Here is a 15,275-nt window from a genome sequence, read left to right on the forward strand (position 1 = left end):
TAGAGAAGTTTGACAAGCTTGAGAACAGAAGAATCATAGCTCAGGTACAATTTCTCTCCTTTCCAGCCCTTTCTCAGTAGAATCTAAATTGCTTTAGTAATTCAGCACTTAAGTTGAAATACCAAATTGTTACCATAGAAACCACAAGCCAGCACTTCTAATGACTGAATCATATGCACTCTTTAAGCTCTTCAAATTCCACAGTAAGTTCTGTTAAAATTGTGTCTCAAGTTACATTCTAGAGTTGTCATAGGTAAGTTCCAAAGAGAAAAGATTTTGAGGCAGACATTAGTATGTACAAAGTTTAATTGGAGTACCATCCAGAATACTTGTGATCTAGTTCAGAAAACATAATTTGTCAGAGGGGAAAGCTGAAGCATGATGCAGTCAGAACAAAGGCCTCAGTTGATGGTGTAGGGAGCTGTTAGGAGAACCTTGTATAGCTGTTCTTGTTAAAAGGTAAAGGCTTAGGCTTTTGTGTCTCTGCTTTAACCAGTTATTGGATATGGGTTACCATAGGAGAGCCATGAAACTCATATAGGCAGCCTTCTTCAGTGGAGGGCAATGCCTGGGAAGGGAGTCATTGGTGGGTGACATCAGCAGCCAACACACCTGCTGCCTAGAAGACACTTATTTCTGTGCTGAGGATGATTCTACATAAGGGAACACGGCATCTATTATATAAGTAATATACATTTCCAAATAAAATTATGGTCAACTTTCGGTTGAAACCATTATTTCAGTTTTTGTTTGCCATGATCTGTCCACTTGAACTGCTGTTTCTGTTTCCAACTATTAAAAGCGTATTTCACCTTAAGGATTCAGCTCAAACATCATCTAAGAAAATCCTCCCAGGGTGTTTCTTCTGTGGACATTCTTGGCACTATACACTGATTCTGTTTTATAGGCTGCTTTCTGTGAGGACAAGACCCTCTAAGTGGATGGCTGTGGGGTTGCTCCTCAAATCTGAGGCACAGAGAAGCTAAGATGGAAGATGGTAGGGTCAGAGAAAGGGTAACCCGAAGGATGAAGATAGGGACACTGTAGGTCTCTTTTGTTTTTCTGGAGTCCCACATGGATAACACTAGGATTCTGAGTCCTAGAGTATTTTATAGTCCCATTAATGCCTTCTAAGCCAGATTCTTCCTCATTTCACAAAACTTTATAGATTATTTCTCCACTATTATTCTTGAAGCTTTAGTAGTTTTTAAGAATCCTCTTCTTGTCATGACATTGCTTCAGAACTTTATCAGGTCATTTCAGTTTCTTCTCAGAGCTTTTGTCTCCTGCCCTTGACTCTATCCCCATTCATGGCTGAAGTCTGCATGTTAGTCATAGTATTAGTTTTTGAGGAACCTTACTAGGAGAGAAGGCAATATTAGGCAGTCAGAGTCTGGGTTGTCAAGTCTTACTGTTATTTTCCTACAGAGTTAACCTGGACTGTTTCACTTTCCATTTTTCAGGGAAGCAATTTCTTTATTCATTCCATTAAAATTATTTGTACACAAATTATATTTCTCATTAGATCTTTAGTTACTAGAGATATAACGTAAATTTAGGAAAATCACAAGAAACCTTAATTTGCCCACTTGCAAATTGAGTGGCCATTAATTCTGCCAGGGCCCCTTCATCTGCAGAACTTGATAATTTTATGGGATGTCTCAATTTTGTAAAGGTTGAGAATACCTTATCTCTGGTTTCCATATTAGTTTGCTGACAGACATGCTAAAATACCTTTTTTGCTACCATCAAGTAAAATTATTACTCTGACAGACCAGAATAACTCAAGGTAAAACAAAGAGAAATTTCACAAAGGCAATCATAAGGAACTCAGGGGCAATTTGACTTAAAGCAGCTTGAAATTTTAAGAGGAAAAAAAAATGTACTCTGTCTTCTCATTTGCTTCCTGTTTCCTCTTTAAGCACGTATACTCTATCTCCCCAAAGATTTCCCTCTAAACAGAAAAACACATTACACAGCTTGACCTGTAATTTAAATCCCAATTAAGCTTCCAGTTAGGATATGTCTTCATCATAAATCTGTTATGAGTCCCCTAGTGTTTTGCTAAATTCCCTTATCCTCTTAAACAGCATGATCCCAGTTTTCGTTTCCCTACACATAAATGCTGAATTATAGCTTATTTATTAGTTTCATGAATAAGACTAATTTGATCGCCATTTGCAGAGAAATTCTCACCAGGTTATTATACTCCTAGATCCCATTAACAAACCAAAAATATACAAAATAAAAATTACCTCAAATTAGTCTTCCAAGTAGCATTGTTGGCAACAGTTCTTTGTATAAAAAAAAAAAAGATGCCACTAAACAGAACTACAAGAGTGCATTATAGTTATACATAATATTGGGGTTCATTTTGACATAATTATATATGACTGACATATAATTTGCTATACTTTAGTCCCCAATACTTCCTCTTTCCCTCCTCTCATACCTCCCTATGTTCTTCCTCAACTCTACTGATCTTCTATTTATTTATAGTTCTTTTTAAATTTGTGCTTTACAGATATACTTAAAGGTGAACTTCATTATGATGCACGCACTCTTTCTGTTCCCCCTGCTCAGCACTGCAACTTATGCTTAATCCAATCTGTTTTAATAAATATTTGCAAATCTGCCTTTTTTCCTATTTACTCCTAATGGACATTGATTTTTCACTAAGCATTCACTCCTTATGAGTAGTACTTATAGAGGTTCAAATTTCATGTTTTTGCCTGAAACCTGAGTACCTACTATAAATCCAAACTTGACTGAGAATACCTAAACATCTGTGAAATGGGTCAGCTGGGGTTTCAATGACTTAAGGGCTTCAGGAATCACATGGGAAGGACAGTTACTTCAGGCATCAAGACTGATAGCTACTCCTATACAATTATTGTATAGCAATTAAGGAAGTGATACCTGAATTCTAGTTTTTTCAACTTGAAACTAAAGTTGCTCCTATATCATATCAGAAGCTTGTTTGTACTTTATAGTCCAACAACAAAACAAACAACAACAACAACAACAAAACATGAAACACAAACAAATGAAAAAACATGACCTGAGAAAAATTACATGGTGCTGAGAACCCTCTGAAGCATAGACCTGAAGATGTATTTCATGGTACATTCTTCAGCCTTATGAATTTCACAGTAGTGATGGTATTAGATACAAACATTATTTTTCTTCAAATTGACTTCTATTATCATGTATAACTAAAAATCATTAATAAAAATATTTTTCTGGCAGTTGTTTTTAGAGTCTTTAATGTTAGACTAATGAGAAATGATCACTCCCATCAATTTACTGAACCTGAAAATATTGATTATTTCTGGAATATACTGTGCATCCTAGCGTTCAGCATTTTTAAGTCTTTTTTTTTTCCATTTCTATACTGTTTTTTTTCCTTCAACTTAATGAGAAAGTAGCAAATGAACCCACTGAGCTTATTCATATTCAACTAATATTTATTGTCTGCTATGTGAGGCACTGAGGTGTATCACAAAGATATGTCACAATAGGAATATAGGTCAGAAAAATATGGATAAAGAGTTAAAGAATTACAGAAGAGACTATAATTTTTCCAGAATGTGTCAGACTTTGGAATTAAAATAGAAATAGAAATACACATGGGCGATGTGGAAGAATGGATGAACATTTCAAAGTGCAGAATGTGCAAAGGCAGAGATAAATGTTTCAGGTATAACAAAGTTAAGTTACACCTTAGGAGGTTAAGATGGTAAAGTTAAGACGACTTCTGTGCATCTCTTGGACAAAATTTTGCTAATTCTTGCTTCATTAAATGTTATTTTCCATCCCATTTTCTGGGCAATCTAGGCTAGATTGCCTTTCACTTTTCTCTTTCTCTGGTTATTGTCTTCATATATGTCTTTTACATTCTACTCTAAACTGCTTGGAGACAGGTTCAAATAGTATTTCTCTATTTGTCTTTGTGTTAAGAGTGAAGCATTTATTTATCTGGTAAAAGCTGGATTAGATGAAAAAAGTAATCAATTAGAGGAGGATCAGACATACATACATGTTTTTGAAATAAAAAATAATTAGGAAACACTATGACAGTGTGGACAACGACAAGAGAATAACACTTGAATGAGGAGCTAATAATCATTCCCATAAAAGAAAAGAATAAGACAAAGCAAAAGAGAGAGAAAATGGATAACTTTGGCTATAAGCCAAGGATAGCTGGAAAAACTGAAAGAATAAATACTATATACATAATAATATAAAGATGTTTCATGAATAGTGTACAAAAATATTTTAAGAGCTGGTACTAGACTTCTTTAGAGAAGTAATTACTGGTTTTTAGAAAAAGCTACTTTGAATATAGAATGTGAGAAGTTTAAGCAAGAATCAGCAGGAACAAAACAAAGATCATTGATACTCTATGAAAAAAATGAGAAGATCTCCTCTAATGTGGTTGATTCGACCTCCCTTTATAAACTCAGAAATGCTGGAATAAATGTAACTACAGTTATATAAACTATAAACCTAAACTACTAAAAAAACAATAAAAAGGGAATTGTCAGTGACAGAAGAAAATTTAAAAATTGGAGTAGAAAACAGAAATTGACACTATGGTGGCTTTCTAAAGCATTTCTCACTATGTTATGAGCCTCAGGAGCTACCAGGTGAGTACTGACATTTTTATTGTTGCTGTTGTTTTGGTGTTGAGGATTGAACCCAGAGCTTCTTGCTTTTACAGCTCAAGTACACTCTCAACAGTTAGTAGCTAGGCTTTATGTTCAAACACAAGTCCTTGAGCATTGATGAGGCAGAGGAATTGCAACCAGGCCCTAAAGAAGTGTCAGCTACTGATATTATAGATATGCTACCTATTTAGCCGAGATAAAAGGCAAAGGACTTTGTTACTTCAGATAGGGAGAATATCCTATAAAATGTACCTGTGAGAATACAAAACTTCAAAACTCTTGCAACTCATCTCAATTTATAACATCTGCATAATTCAGAAATCCTGAGCTGAGAACTTATAATTTAAAAATGCTTCAGGATCTTTAAGAGCCAAAGAACCTTGGCAGAAATAAATGTACAATTTCTCAAAAGGGATTCTTTCACAGCTCAAGGCATAAGAGATTTCCATAAACAAAACAACCCCACTGAAGATCATCACATGAAGAAATAAATCACTATGAAAAAGATTCAGAAAATGTTGTAAAAGGGAGATTTAGGAATTCAAAAGCCAGGAATAACAGAACCATCTGAAAAAGAAGACTAAGTATTTAAACCTGGTTAGAGAGGCAAAATAGGCAGCTTCACAAAGAGCAGAACACATAGTTTTATTGAAAATAGTATTGTCATTGAAATTAAAATGCATGGTTCTAATCAGATCCCATGTGTTAGCAGATATAATCTCCTCCTTTCCTATTCCTTATTTTAAATTATGCTTCATTGTGTTTCTTTAAGTTTGTCAGGTTATTTTTGAAGAACCAAAGGTCAGACAACATGGTAGTAGAAATGAAATACTCAAAATGTGCTAATCATTTCACTTTAAAAATATAAACTTTCTATCATTTAGCAATTCATCCCCTTGAATTTAAATATTCTCTCCACAAATGCAGCAACCTTTCCTTTTTCTGCAAGTCCTTTCATTTTTTTTTTTTTTCTGTGTTAAGTTTCAGGGGGAGAGGATTGACTCCTGACCATATAAGAGCTACTTCAGCACTCTAAAATTATAAAAACGTATTCAGGGAAGAAGGGAATCCCTCCTAATGCCCTGGAGTAGAAGACCAAATTTTTCTCTGAGGTCCTGATTTATAGCTTTATCCAAGTCCTTGTTATTGCTGCTCACTCCCACATAACAACTAAGGCTCCACTAGCTGCCCAGATTTCTTGACAGTTTAACTACTGCCTGCCAGTGTTGAGGCTTTCAAAACTTTTTATCCATGATAATGAAACAAGAACTGCATCTATTTTACAGTCTGTTTCTACCCTCACTCCAGCAGGTAGCACTGGCTTTGTGTCTTTGTGTTCTTTACTTCTCTGTAGATATCTGAGGATCCAGTCATAAGTCAGCTATTAGTGATTTCCTCAAGTACCTCTGTACCATATTTAGCAGAAATTCCTTAGCATATCTAGCATGTACTATATATAAAATAGATATCTCTTTATTTTAAGCAATTTTAATAGTTTTGATGGGAGCATTTAGATGTGTGCATTCTTAAAATACACAAAAGTCCTTATCCAGCAAAAGTGCATTTCAGTATAAATCTTCATCCATTAGACTTAAGGAGATCAGTTACTATTAATCTATCTAAATAGTTGTAAAGGCTAATAATGTTTGTCTTGATTTATATTTTTATCCCAAAGGATAGTTTATTTCACAATATTAAAATCTACATTAGGATATGCTAGTAGGTTTAAATTCTGTATTCAGAAAAGTAATGAAAATGTAGAGAGCTGAAAGTAGATGTATAAGATTTAATAGAGCCAATATAAGTGAATAGGTGTGGAGATGCAAGAATCAGGGAGGACAAAGTGTATTAAATTGATATTAGGCCACTATCCATCGTTGACATTCTAGCACAAGTGGGTAGTACATCAAATTACATAAACGAGTTCTTTCTTTTTATTTTTTTTTTGTAGTTGTTGGTGCATAAAATGCCTTTGTTTTATTTGTTTATTTTTATATGGTGCTAGGGATGGAATCCAGCGCCTCACACATTGGTAGGCATGTGCTCTGCCACGGAGGCCCCAGTTCCATAAGTTCTTTTTTAAACAAAACAAAACATAAAAGTCTTATTTTACTTCTTTAAACTGAAAAACAATTTCAAAACATAGGCTCGTTTTGGGTAGTTTGAAATTGGTTGAGATTATTGCAAATCTATTTCAGGACTGAGAAGGCAATTTAATTCATGTTCTAAAATACATGGTCTAAATAAATGTGTTATCCCTCCCCCCACAAGTCCATATATTGAAATTCTGACTTCCAAAATAACAGTGGAAAGTGTACCAGTAAAAAAGACTGGAAAGCATTCCTCACCACACACTGACTATAAGCTCCTAGTTCTTGACTTCCCAAGCTTCCAGAACTGTGGGGAAATCAATTTCTGTTGTTCATAAAGTAGCTAATTTTGTTATACCAGCTCAAAAGAACTAAGGCACTCAAAATAGTATGTTGGCCATTTTTCTGTACCTTGCCTTGAATAGCACCATAACCATTTTTAATCTAAGCCCTTTCTAATTCGTTAGCGTCAAAGTGCTCAAGTGAGTACAGCTGAAAACCATGCTTTTTGTTTTTAGTAAAGAACAGTATACACTTGTAACAGTATCATTTACCAGTAGTACTGGATTCTGTAAATATTTAAGAACACTTGCTCTGCAGCTAGACTGCCTGGGAACAAATCCATTTCTCGGTTAACAGTTGACTAACCATTCTGCGACTGTTCACACATCTGCAAAATGAGAATAATGTCAAGCTGGCATCTTGGTGCAGGCCTCTAATCCCAGCCATCGCGTCAGGTGCAGCAGGAGGATCACATGTTTCAGGCCAGCCGCAACAATTGAGACCCTCAGCATCTTAGCGAAATACTGTCGAAATGCGCCCTGGGGATCAATTAAAAACAGTTTCAGGAATTGCATAGAGTCGCTAATTCGTGTTTTTAAAAGCGGAGGATCACAGCCTGACACACTGAACTCAGTAAGCGCCAGCTGTACTGAAGGACCTCCAATAAAACTTCCTGAAATGCTAGGCCTTCCATTGCTTATGATGACATAGTTTTTCAGGGTAAGGAGTTCAACAGTAGGCCTAGCACCTACTACCGCCTCATACAATTTTTCCGGGCTCAGATCGAGTCCGTGAGCACTGGATTCCCCAGGAGACATGGAAACTTCAGGTGAAAAGGCTCGCCATTCAGAAGTCAACCAGAGGCCCGAAAAGGTCAGCGCCTCCGTGGCCCAACAAAGTACAGCTTCCATCTTCCCAGAAGCTGAGCAATCGGAGGAGAAACTAAGGCTTGTAACATAGAATGACAGCAGACGATTCACTCCCCTGCGCCGCAGCTCTCAGACTTAAGCACTACAGAATCCCGCTAAACTCCGCTCGCAGAAGGCGGAGTCTGCAGGAGGCAACTTTGGGGCGGAAGGGGCCTGAGGCGGGGCGGGGCGGGAGAAGCATGAGGCCCCCAGGCAGAGGCTTGGGGCTGCCCAGAGTGCGCCGGACGCCGGTGTGAGTATACACCTCCTTGTCCTGTAATTCCTGGGCTCAACGACTTTGACGCGCCATAAATTCCACTGTCTAGATTCTCTTTCCTATCGCCCTGTCACTTTGATCATTCGAGTGGAGGAAAAAGGTGAAACTCCAAATTCAGGCAGATCCTAGCCGCCAGCAGAGGAAATAAACCGCAGAGATGGGGTCCTTTGCTCGCGCCGAAATTCAAAGGCTTAAATAGTTCCGGCGCGGGTGCTGTAAAAGGCTTTGGGATAGTACCGGCTATGGTAGAGTTTGCCTCATAGCATCCAAAGCCTGGTGCGGTTATCCCCTTTCTCCGTCTTCGTGACCCGAGGGAGTTTTGGTGGCGCCCCAAGCACAGGCGGCCTGAGGCAGTGCCGAGGTAGGTGCGTATGCACGGCCGGTTGGGCCCGGCCTGGTATCCTGGGGGAGATGGAGCAGGAGGAGGGCGAGTGGCCAGAAGGGACCACAGCGATAATTAGGGGTAAAGACTGCTTCCTATCTAGGCTTGGAATGGGACTAGGAGGTGCAGAAAAAAGCTGTCGGGAGGAGAGGAAACAATCTGAGTAAAAGCAAGAAGCTAGAAGATGCGAGATTTATCTGCCCTGTTAAAGTAAATACTTGTTGATTTTCCCGACCCTCAGAGTCAGACACTATTCGGATATGCAGTGATGGACTTAGGCGAACATGCTCCAGAACCATGAATTGTGATTAGTTGGGTAAACAAATGCTGTTTTAAGTGTTAACTGTAAGTGCTATGAAGGAAAAAGAAAGCCTAAACAGGATGGGTAGAGGTGCTCTTTTACATAGGAAGGACTCCACCCAGCAAGGTAATATTTGTGCATGATGGCAATAAAGGGCAGAGTGAACCATGCCACCATCAGAGAAGTATGTTGTGGTTAAAGAGAATGGGATGTGAAGGATGTGAATCAGTAGTCCTTGTTAGAATATGATGAAAGTGGAAGGCAAGCTGTAAAAGTAAGTACTAGTGGTCATTAACAGCTTAAATGGTTTAATATCCAAGTAGAGACTAACTATCTTTTATTTTATTTTATTTTATTTTTTTTTTTTTTATTTTTACTAACTATCTTTTAAAGTAGGAGAATGATACCTTTATCAGATAGGGTGGTTTGACAGCTGTTTTATTTCTGTTACCCTGTCATACCTGTTTTATTTTCTCTCACACATTATAATTCTAGGTTTGCGGTTCACTTAAGTGGTGTTATTTCTATTTTGTACAGATCTGGTTTTGTTTGTTTGATGCATCACAGAGGTTTACTGGCTCAAGACGGTATTGAAAATGCATATTAAATCAATCATTCTCGAGGGATTTAAATCCTATGCTCAGAGGACTGAAGTTAATGGTTTTGACCCCCTCTTCAATGCTATCACTGGTTTAAATGGTAGTGGTAAGTCCAACATATTGGACTCCATCTGCTTTTTGCTGGGAATCTCCAACCTGTCTCAGGTAAAGTGCAAATTTTCTGATTTATGTGAATTTAAGTTTGGCAAGGGAATCCTCACGCAAATTTGGAGACTCTTGCCAATGTTTTCTTCATTTGCGTTGTTTTACTTAATGTGAATTATATCATATATTAGTTAAGCCCATTCAGGAAAGCATTATTACTCTGTTGGAAGAGAAAATGGAAACTCAGGCGTTGCTTAATGTGTTTGGTAGTAATACCCAAACTCAGGCATTTTGACTTTAAGGCAGTATCACTCCAAAATCTCTGTTTGTCCCCTCTAGTGTTATAATGCCTTTTAAGGACATACTAATGGATTGAATGACAAGTGAAATTCATAGGCACTGTCTTCCCTTCAATCTTGCAAGTTAACTTTTGTTAAGAATGAATTAGAAAGTTCAAAGAGTTCAATCAGGAAAGGCACTCATTGAGTTGTTGCCCATTGTCCTTCCTTTCCTTGCCGGTGTATGCTACTGCCTATCCTTATTCGTGCGTGGGTTTTCCAACTGTAGGGAACCCATTTTTAGTGCTGCTTTATAATATAGGGATTTGTAGTTGATACACTTTTTTTCTTTTGTTACAGGTTCGGGCTTCTAATTTACAAGATTTAGTTTACAAAAATGGGCAGGCTGGAATTACCAAAGCCTCAGTGTCGATCACCTTTGATAATTCTGACAAAAAACAAAGTCCTTTAGGATTTGAAGTTCATGATGAAATCACAGTAACAAGACAGGTGATTATTAAATATTTGGATACCGTAAGAACTCTGGTGGTCTGATCCATTACTTGTCAATATAACTGCAAAAAGTGCTGGAGACAAGCCAGGTGCAGAAATGCATGCTTGTAATACCAGTGTCTTGGGAGGCTAAGGCAAGAGGATCACAAGTTCAAGACCAGCCTCAGCAACTTAGTGAGGCCCTAAGCAGCTTACCAAGACCCTGTCTCAAAGTAAAAAAAGGGTTGAGGATGTGGTTTAGAGGTAAAATGCCCCTGGGTACAATCCCCATACTAGAGAAAGTGTTGGAAACAAGGTTTATGAACAAAACTGATGCATTGATACTGAATCAAGTCCTTAAGAGTAGTTTCCTTATAAGGTCATGTACTGCATAACCTCAAGTCAGTCAGTGATGAACTGCATATGTGATGGTGGTTCCATAAGATTATATCACCTAATGATGATGTAGCTGACTTAGTTTAGTACACTCTGAAGTTTGCACAGTGATAAAATTGTCCAATGATGCATTTCTCAGGAAGTATCCCCAGTCATGTGATTCTTAATGGTATTAATTTTTTTTTTTTTAAAGAGAGAGTGAGAGAGGAGAGAGAGAGAGAGAATTTTTTTTTAATATTTATTTTTTAGTTCTCGGCGGACACAACATCTTTGTTGGTATGTGGTGCTGAGGATCGAACCCGGGCCGCACGCATGCAAGGCGAGCGCGCTACCGCTTGAGCCACATCCCCAGCCCTGGTATTAAAATTTTGATCATGCAAGTTCCACCATTAACTAAGAGGATTGAAAGAGATCTGGAAAGTCTTTCATCCATTATAAGAATTTAACCATATCTGAATTGTAAACCATACTTCAATCCTTTCTGGCTATATACTTAAATACTCCAAAAACCTGATCTTGCTATCTTCTAAAATAACCCATTGGACCAGTATTGTTAAAAAAAAGTTATTTAAAAATCTGATGGAAATGTGAAACTGTCTTATAGTTGTGTACTTTAATCTTGGTGCTTAAAAACAAAAGTTTTGTTTTTTAAAATTCCATTAATTCACACTTATTCTCTATCTTAGAACTATGTCACTGGTAGATACTCTCCTCTATTTTGATAAATGCCTATGATTTAAAAAAATTGACTACATTGGGACAGAATCTTACTTTGTTATTGGGCATTCATCAAATAATATCTCTTTTGGAATTGTTCTTAAATTTAATACTAATCTACCTAATTTTAACTGTCCTCATTCAGATGTCTTTACCAAAATTTACCTAAAGTCCTTGCCAAATTACTTAGGAGCAAGCATACTCAGTTTGTTGTTCAGATATATTAATATATGTACTATCAATCTAACAATCCTGTCAGGAAAGACATTTATTTAATATTTATTAACATTTATTCACTATTTATTAATTTCTTGATGTGTACTGAATGTTCTTGAATAATTGGAGTATATATACAGAAAGAAATATGAGATAAAGATCTTGAATAAAGGCCTCAGTATCTAGGGGGTGAAACAATCATATCCAACATAACAATTTAAATGCTATGGTAAAGTATGAACAAGCCAGTTTCTGGCATGCCTTGTTCTTAATGAAGCCATGTTGAAGCTCCATGGCTGTCTTTAAGTGGCCAAAATACATGTCTTAATTCCTTTTAAAATTTTGTCAGAAAATGATGCCAAACCACTTGTATAGCTTTTAAAAGTATCTGACTTCTTTTCCCTTTGAAAAGTAGAGGAAGAGGAGTTCACCTTTGAGTGTGGAACAGAAGGAAGACCAGGAAAAGAAAGCATGTTTTATACTTTCATGGAAGCACAAAGGTAGAAGTGATCTTAGAGACAGTTCAATGCAGGGGAGGTTAAGAGAATTGTGCATGATTACATAGGTAGTTAGCAAAATTCCCCAAATTAGAATCTAGTTGTTCTGAATATAGTTAGTAATTGTTTTGACCATGACACACTTTTCAACCATTTACTTGGGATTGATTTTGTTTATTGTTAATTGGATAGAACAAATAAATGTAAGGTAATATTTGTAATTTATCATTTTAGAAGAAGTTGGGTATATACATTTATGTTTTTAAAAATGCTTCGTTTTTAGGTGGTTATTGGTGGCAGAAATAAATATTTAATCAATGGAGTGAATGCAAACAACACCAGAGTACAGGATCTCTTCTGTTCTGTTGGTTTGAATGTTAATAACCCTCACTTTCTCATCATGCAGGTATTTTGTTTGTGGTCCTTATGTCTTTCGTAATGGTTTTACTATTTTTAACTATTGCAACAGATGTGCCTTTCTTTTTTTATTTGTGTTTATTGTTTTTATTTCCATTTTTAGAATTGTTATTTACTGTGTTTGGGCACCTTTTAAGAAATGCAGTTAGTTAATTGTTAGTGATGTTTTCTACCATACTATGGACATTTGAATTTTAAAGAATGTCTAGAAATTATTTTTCTTGACTTATTTTATTACTCTAAGGACAATAGCTCTAACCGTAGAAATGCTATCATTGTGTATTTTTAAGTTATTAGGTTAAAGCATCTTAAAATTTATGGTATAAAAATCTGAATAATTTTTCTGTTTAGAAACTCATGTAAATGAAAAATAAGGCTGATACTATCTTGCACTTAACGTTTCACTTGAAATCTAGCTGTCTTTTGAGAGCGTCCTAGCAAGGTCACTGGCAGGACCCTAATGGAACCATGTGTTTGTCCATTTTATGTTGCTATACCAATACTATAGACTGGATAATTTACAAACAATATAAATTTATTTGGGAAGTCCAAGAGCATGGCACAGGCCTCTGGTGAGGGCTGTGTCATCCTCCCAACATCATTTATTCCTTCATAAGAACATAGTAGAACATAAAGTATGACATAATTATTTCTTAATACATCCTACCTCTAAACACTGGGTTGCTTAAGGGAATAAGTTTCCAACACACAAACTTTGGGGAATATATTCAAACTGTAGACCAAAATAAAAATATTTTCATTACATATTAGCTTCAAGGCTGAAAATTTATTTCTTGTGAATATGTGTCCTAACAAATTCAATTCTGGGAGAACTGGATGTGCAGATTTTTGTTTTGTTTGCTTTTAGTAATGAACAGATTTAATGTTCTGGCATTGAAATAAAATATTCTATTTGAGGTGTACAGGTTTGTTGTATATTTAGTGAGGGCTATCAAAAAATCTAGAAACGTTCACAACTCTGCTAAAATCTATATACATACTTAATCTGTTATAGAATTGTATACTCCTATAATTTTAATATTAACTATCTCAGAAATGAATTAACTGTGAAACTGAAACTGAATTAACTATGTTTCAGTTAATTTTTAGTTAATTTAGTTGTATCATATAATAACTCAGGTAATTTGTATCACAGATAATATAATATTCCACAATAGCAAATTTTTAAAATTCTAGAATTATAAAGTTCCTTTAGTGTCATGCCTAACAAAAGTAACATCTTTTCATGAAAAAATACCTCCTCAATTGGTATATTGAGATATAAAGAAGCCCCCCTACAGATAAATATTGAATGCCATTAGTTCACATTTTACAATTTGTTAGTATTGTAGTAATTTTGTCATTTTATTTTCAGGGTCGAATTACAAAAGTATTGAATATGAAGCCTCCTGAGGTAAAAGTACCATTTGTGGGTAGTAATTAATTATAGCTATTGTTTCAATCTTCTAGGAAACAAAATTTAAAAATAATTTTATGCATTAAAATTCTTGGAAACATTGTTTAGTGATTATAAAGGAAGTTGTTTGTTGAATATTTAGCACTGTACTCAATATTAAGAGTTTTGACAGCATAAAGCAACCTTGCTCAATTCATCTTCCATGTCAGGATTAATACTATAGAAAAGCTTAAGAAAGAGCCAGACATGGTGGTGCATGGCTGTCATCCTAGCGACTTAGGAGGAGGCTGAGGTAGACAGATCACAAGTTCAAAGCCAGCCTCAGCAGTGGCAAGGTGCTTAGTAACTCATTGAGACCCTGTCTCTGAATAAAATACAAAATGGGCTGGGGATGTGGCTCAGTGGTTGAGTGCCCCTGAATTTAATCCCTGGTAACCACCCCCCCCAAAAGAAAAGCTTAAGAAAAAAGATTAATTTGCAATTAGTTCATTTTGTAGAATAGGTTATTTAGGGCACTGAGACTTAATTTTCTCTTGGAACCACCTTGAAACAGTTGGTGTGAAGAAAGGAATATTATATATATATATATGAACAGAGGCTTTTCAGATTTTTTTTTTTTAATTGAGAAGAGCCAGTAAGATGGATAATTGATAATACTAGTCTATTTGAGTACAGGGCATGCTTATATTCCATAGATAACAGCTGAGGGGGAAAGTTGCTAATTTGAAATCTATGAAATATATGTTATGTAGCATGTTCCAGGAAAATTGCCATCTTATAAAATTATGATTGATTCATATTTTAACTTTTTCACTGTGCTTTTCACAGCATTGTTTTGTTTAATTCTCAAGGTTGCTGTGAGACATTGTCAGTACTCTGGAGGCAAGAACTGAAGCACAGAGGAAATTACGTTATATGTAGTAGTCGTTAACACATGTGCCACAATTGGAAGGCTAATGTTGTGCCATACTTCAGGCTTGTTGACAAAGTAGCTGAAGTCTGACTTGAAAAAATTTCAATAGAAACTTCCTAAAATGAAAGAAGAAAGGGCTGTTCTTTTATTTTTTACTTTCAGAAGGGAGAAACCTTGGAAACTTAGTGTATAGCAGGTTTGACTTTAGAATAGGAGTGAGGCCAGAAATGTTTCTTGATAGAAGAGTTGTGGTTAATAGCTACATTTTTATCTGATAGCTTATGATCTTTTTAAGCTCTTATTTTGGTAAGATGCTTA

General features: G+C 36.1%; 1 protein-coding gene and 1 long non-coding RNA gene across 2 annotated transcripts in view; one reads left to right on the forward strand and one right to left on the reverse strand.

Moving 5' to 3' along the window:
* Positions 1-288: 288 nt before the first annotated feature.
* On the reverse strand, positions 289-8,118 carry LOC120889858 (uncharacterized). Its single transcript, XR_005734036.2, has 2 exons — positions 7,409-8,118; positions 289-1,360 (listed from the first exon to the last, which is right to left on the reverse strand). It is a non-coding gene; the product is annotated as an uncharacterized LOC120889858 (long non-coding RNA).
* A 267-nt stretch (positions 8,119-8,385) lies between these two features.
* The window catches only part of Smc2 (structural maintenance of chromosomes 2), a 49,258-nt gene continuing 42,368 nt past the window's right edge, over positions 8,386-15,275 (forward strand). The window contains exons 1-5 of the mRNA XM_005340387.5: positions 8,386-8,588; positions 9,448-9,674; positions 10,253-10,402; positions 12,494-12,616; positions 14,003-14,041. Coding sequence (XP_005340444.2) covers positions 9,507-9,674; positions 10,253-10,402; positions 12,494-12,616; positions 14,003-14,041 — 480 coding nt within the window. The 5' untranslated portion in view covers positions 8,386-8,588; positions 9,448-9,506. The remainder of the gene's footprint in view (positions 8,589-9,447; positions 9,675-10,252; positions 10,403-12,493; positions 12,617-14,002; positions 14,042-15,275) is intronic.

The sequence above is a fragment of the Ictidomys tridecemlineatus genome, chromosome 4 (assembly GCF_052094955.1).
Source record: "Ictidomys tridecemlineatus isolate mIctTri1 chromosome 4, mIctTri1.hap1, whole genome shotgun sequence".
Lineage (NCBI taxonomy): Eukaryota > Metazoa > Chordata > Mammalia > Rodentia > Sciuridae > Ictidomys > Ictidomys tridecemlineatus.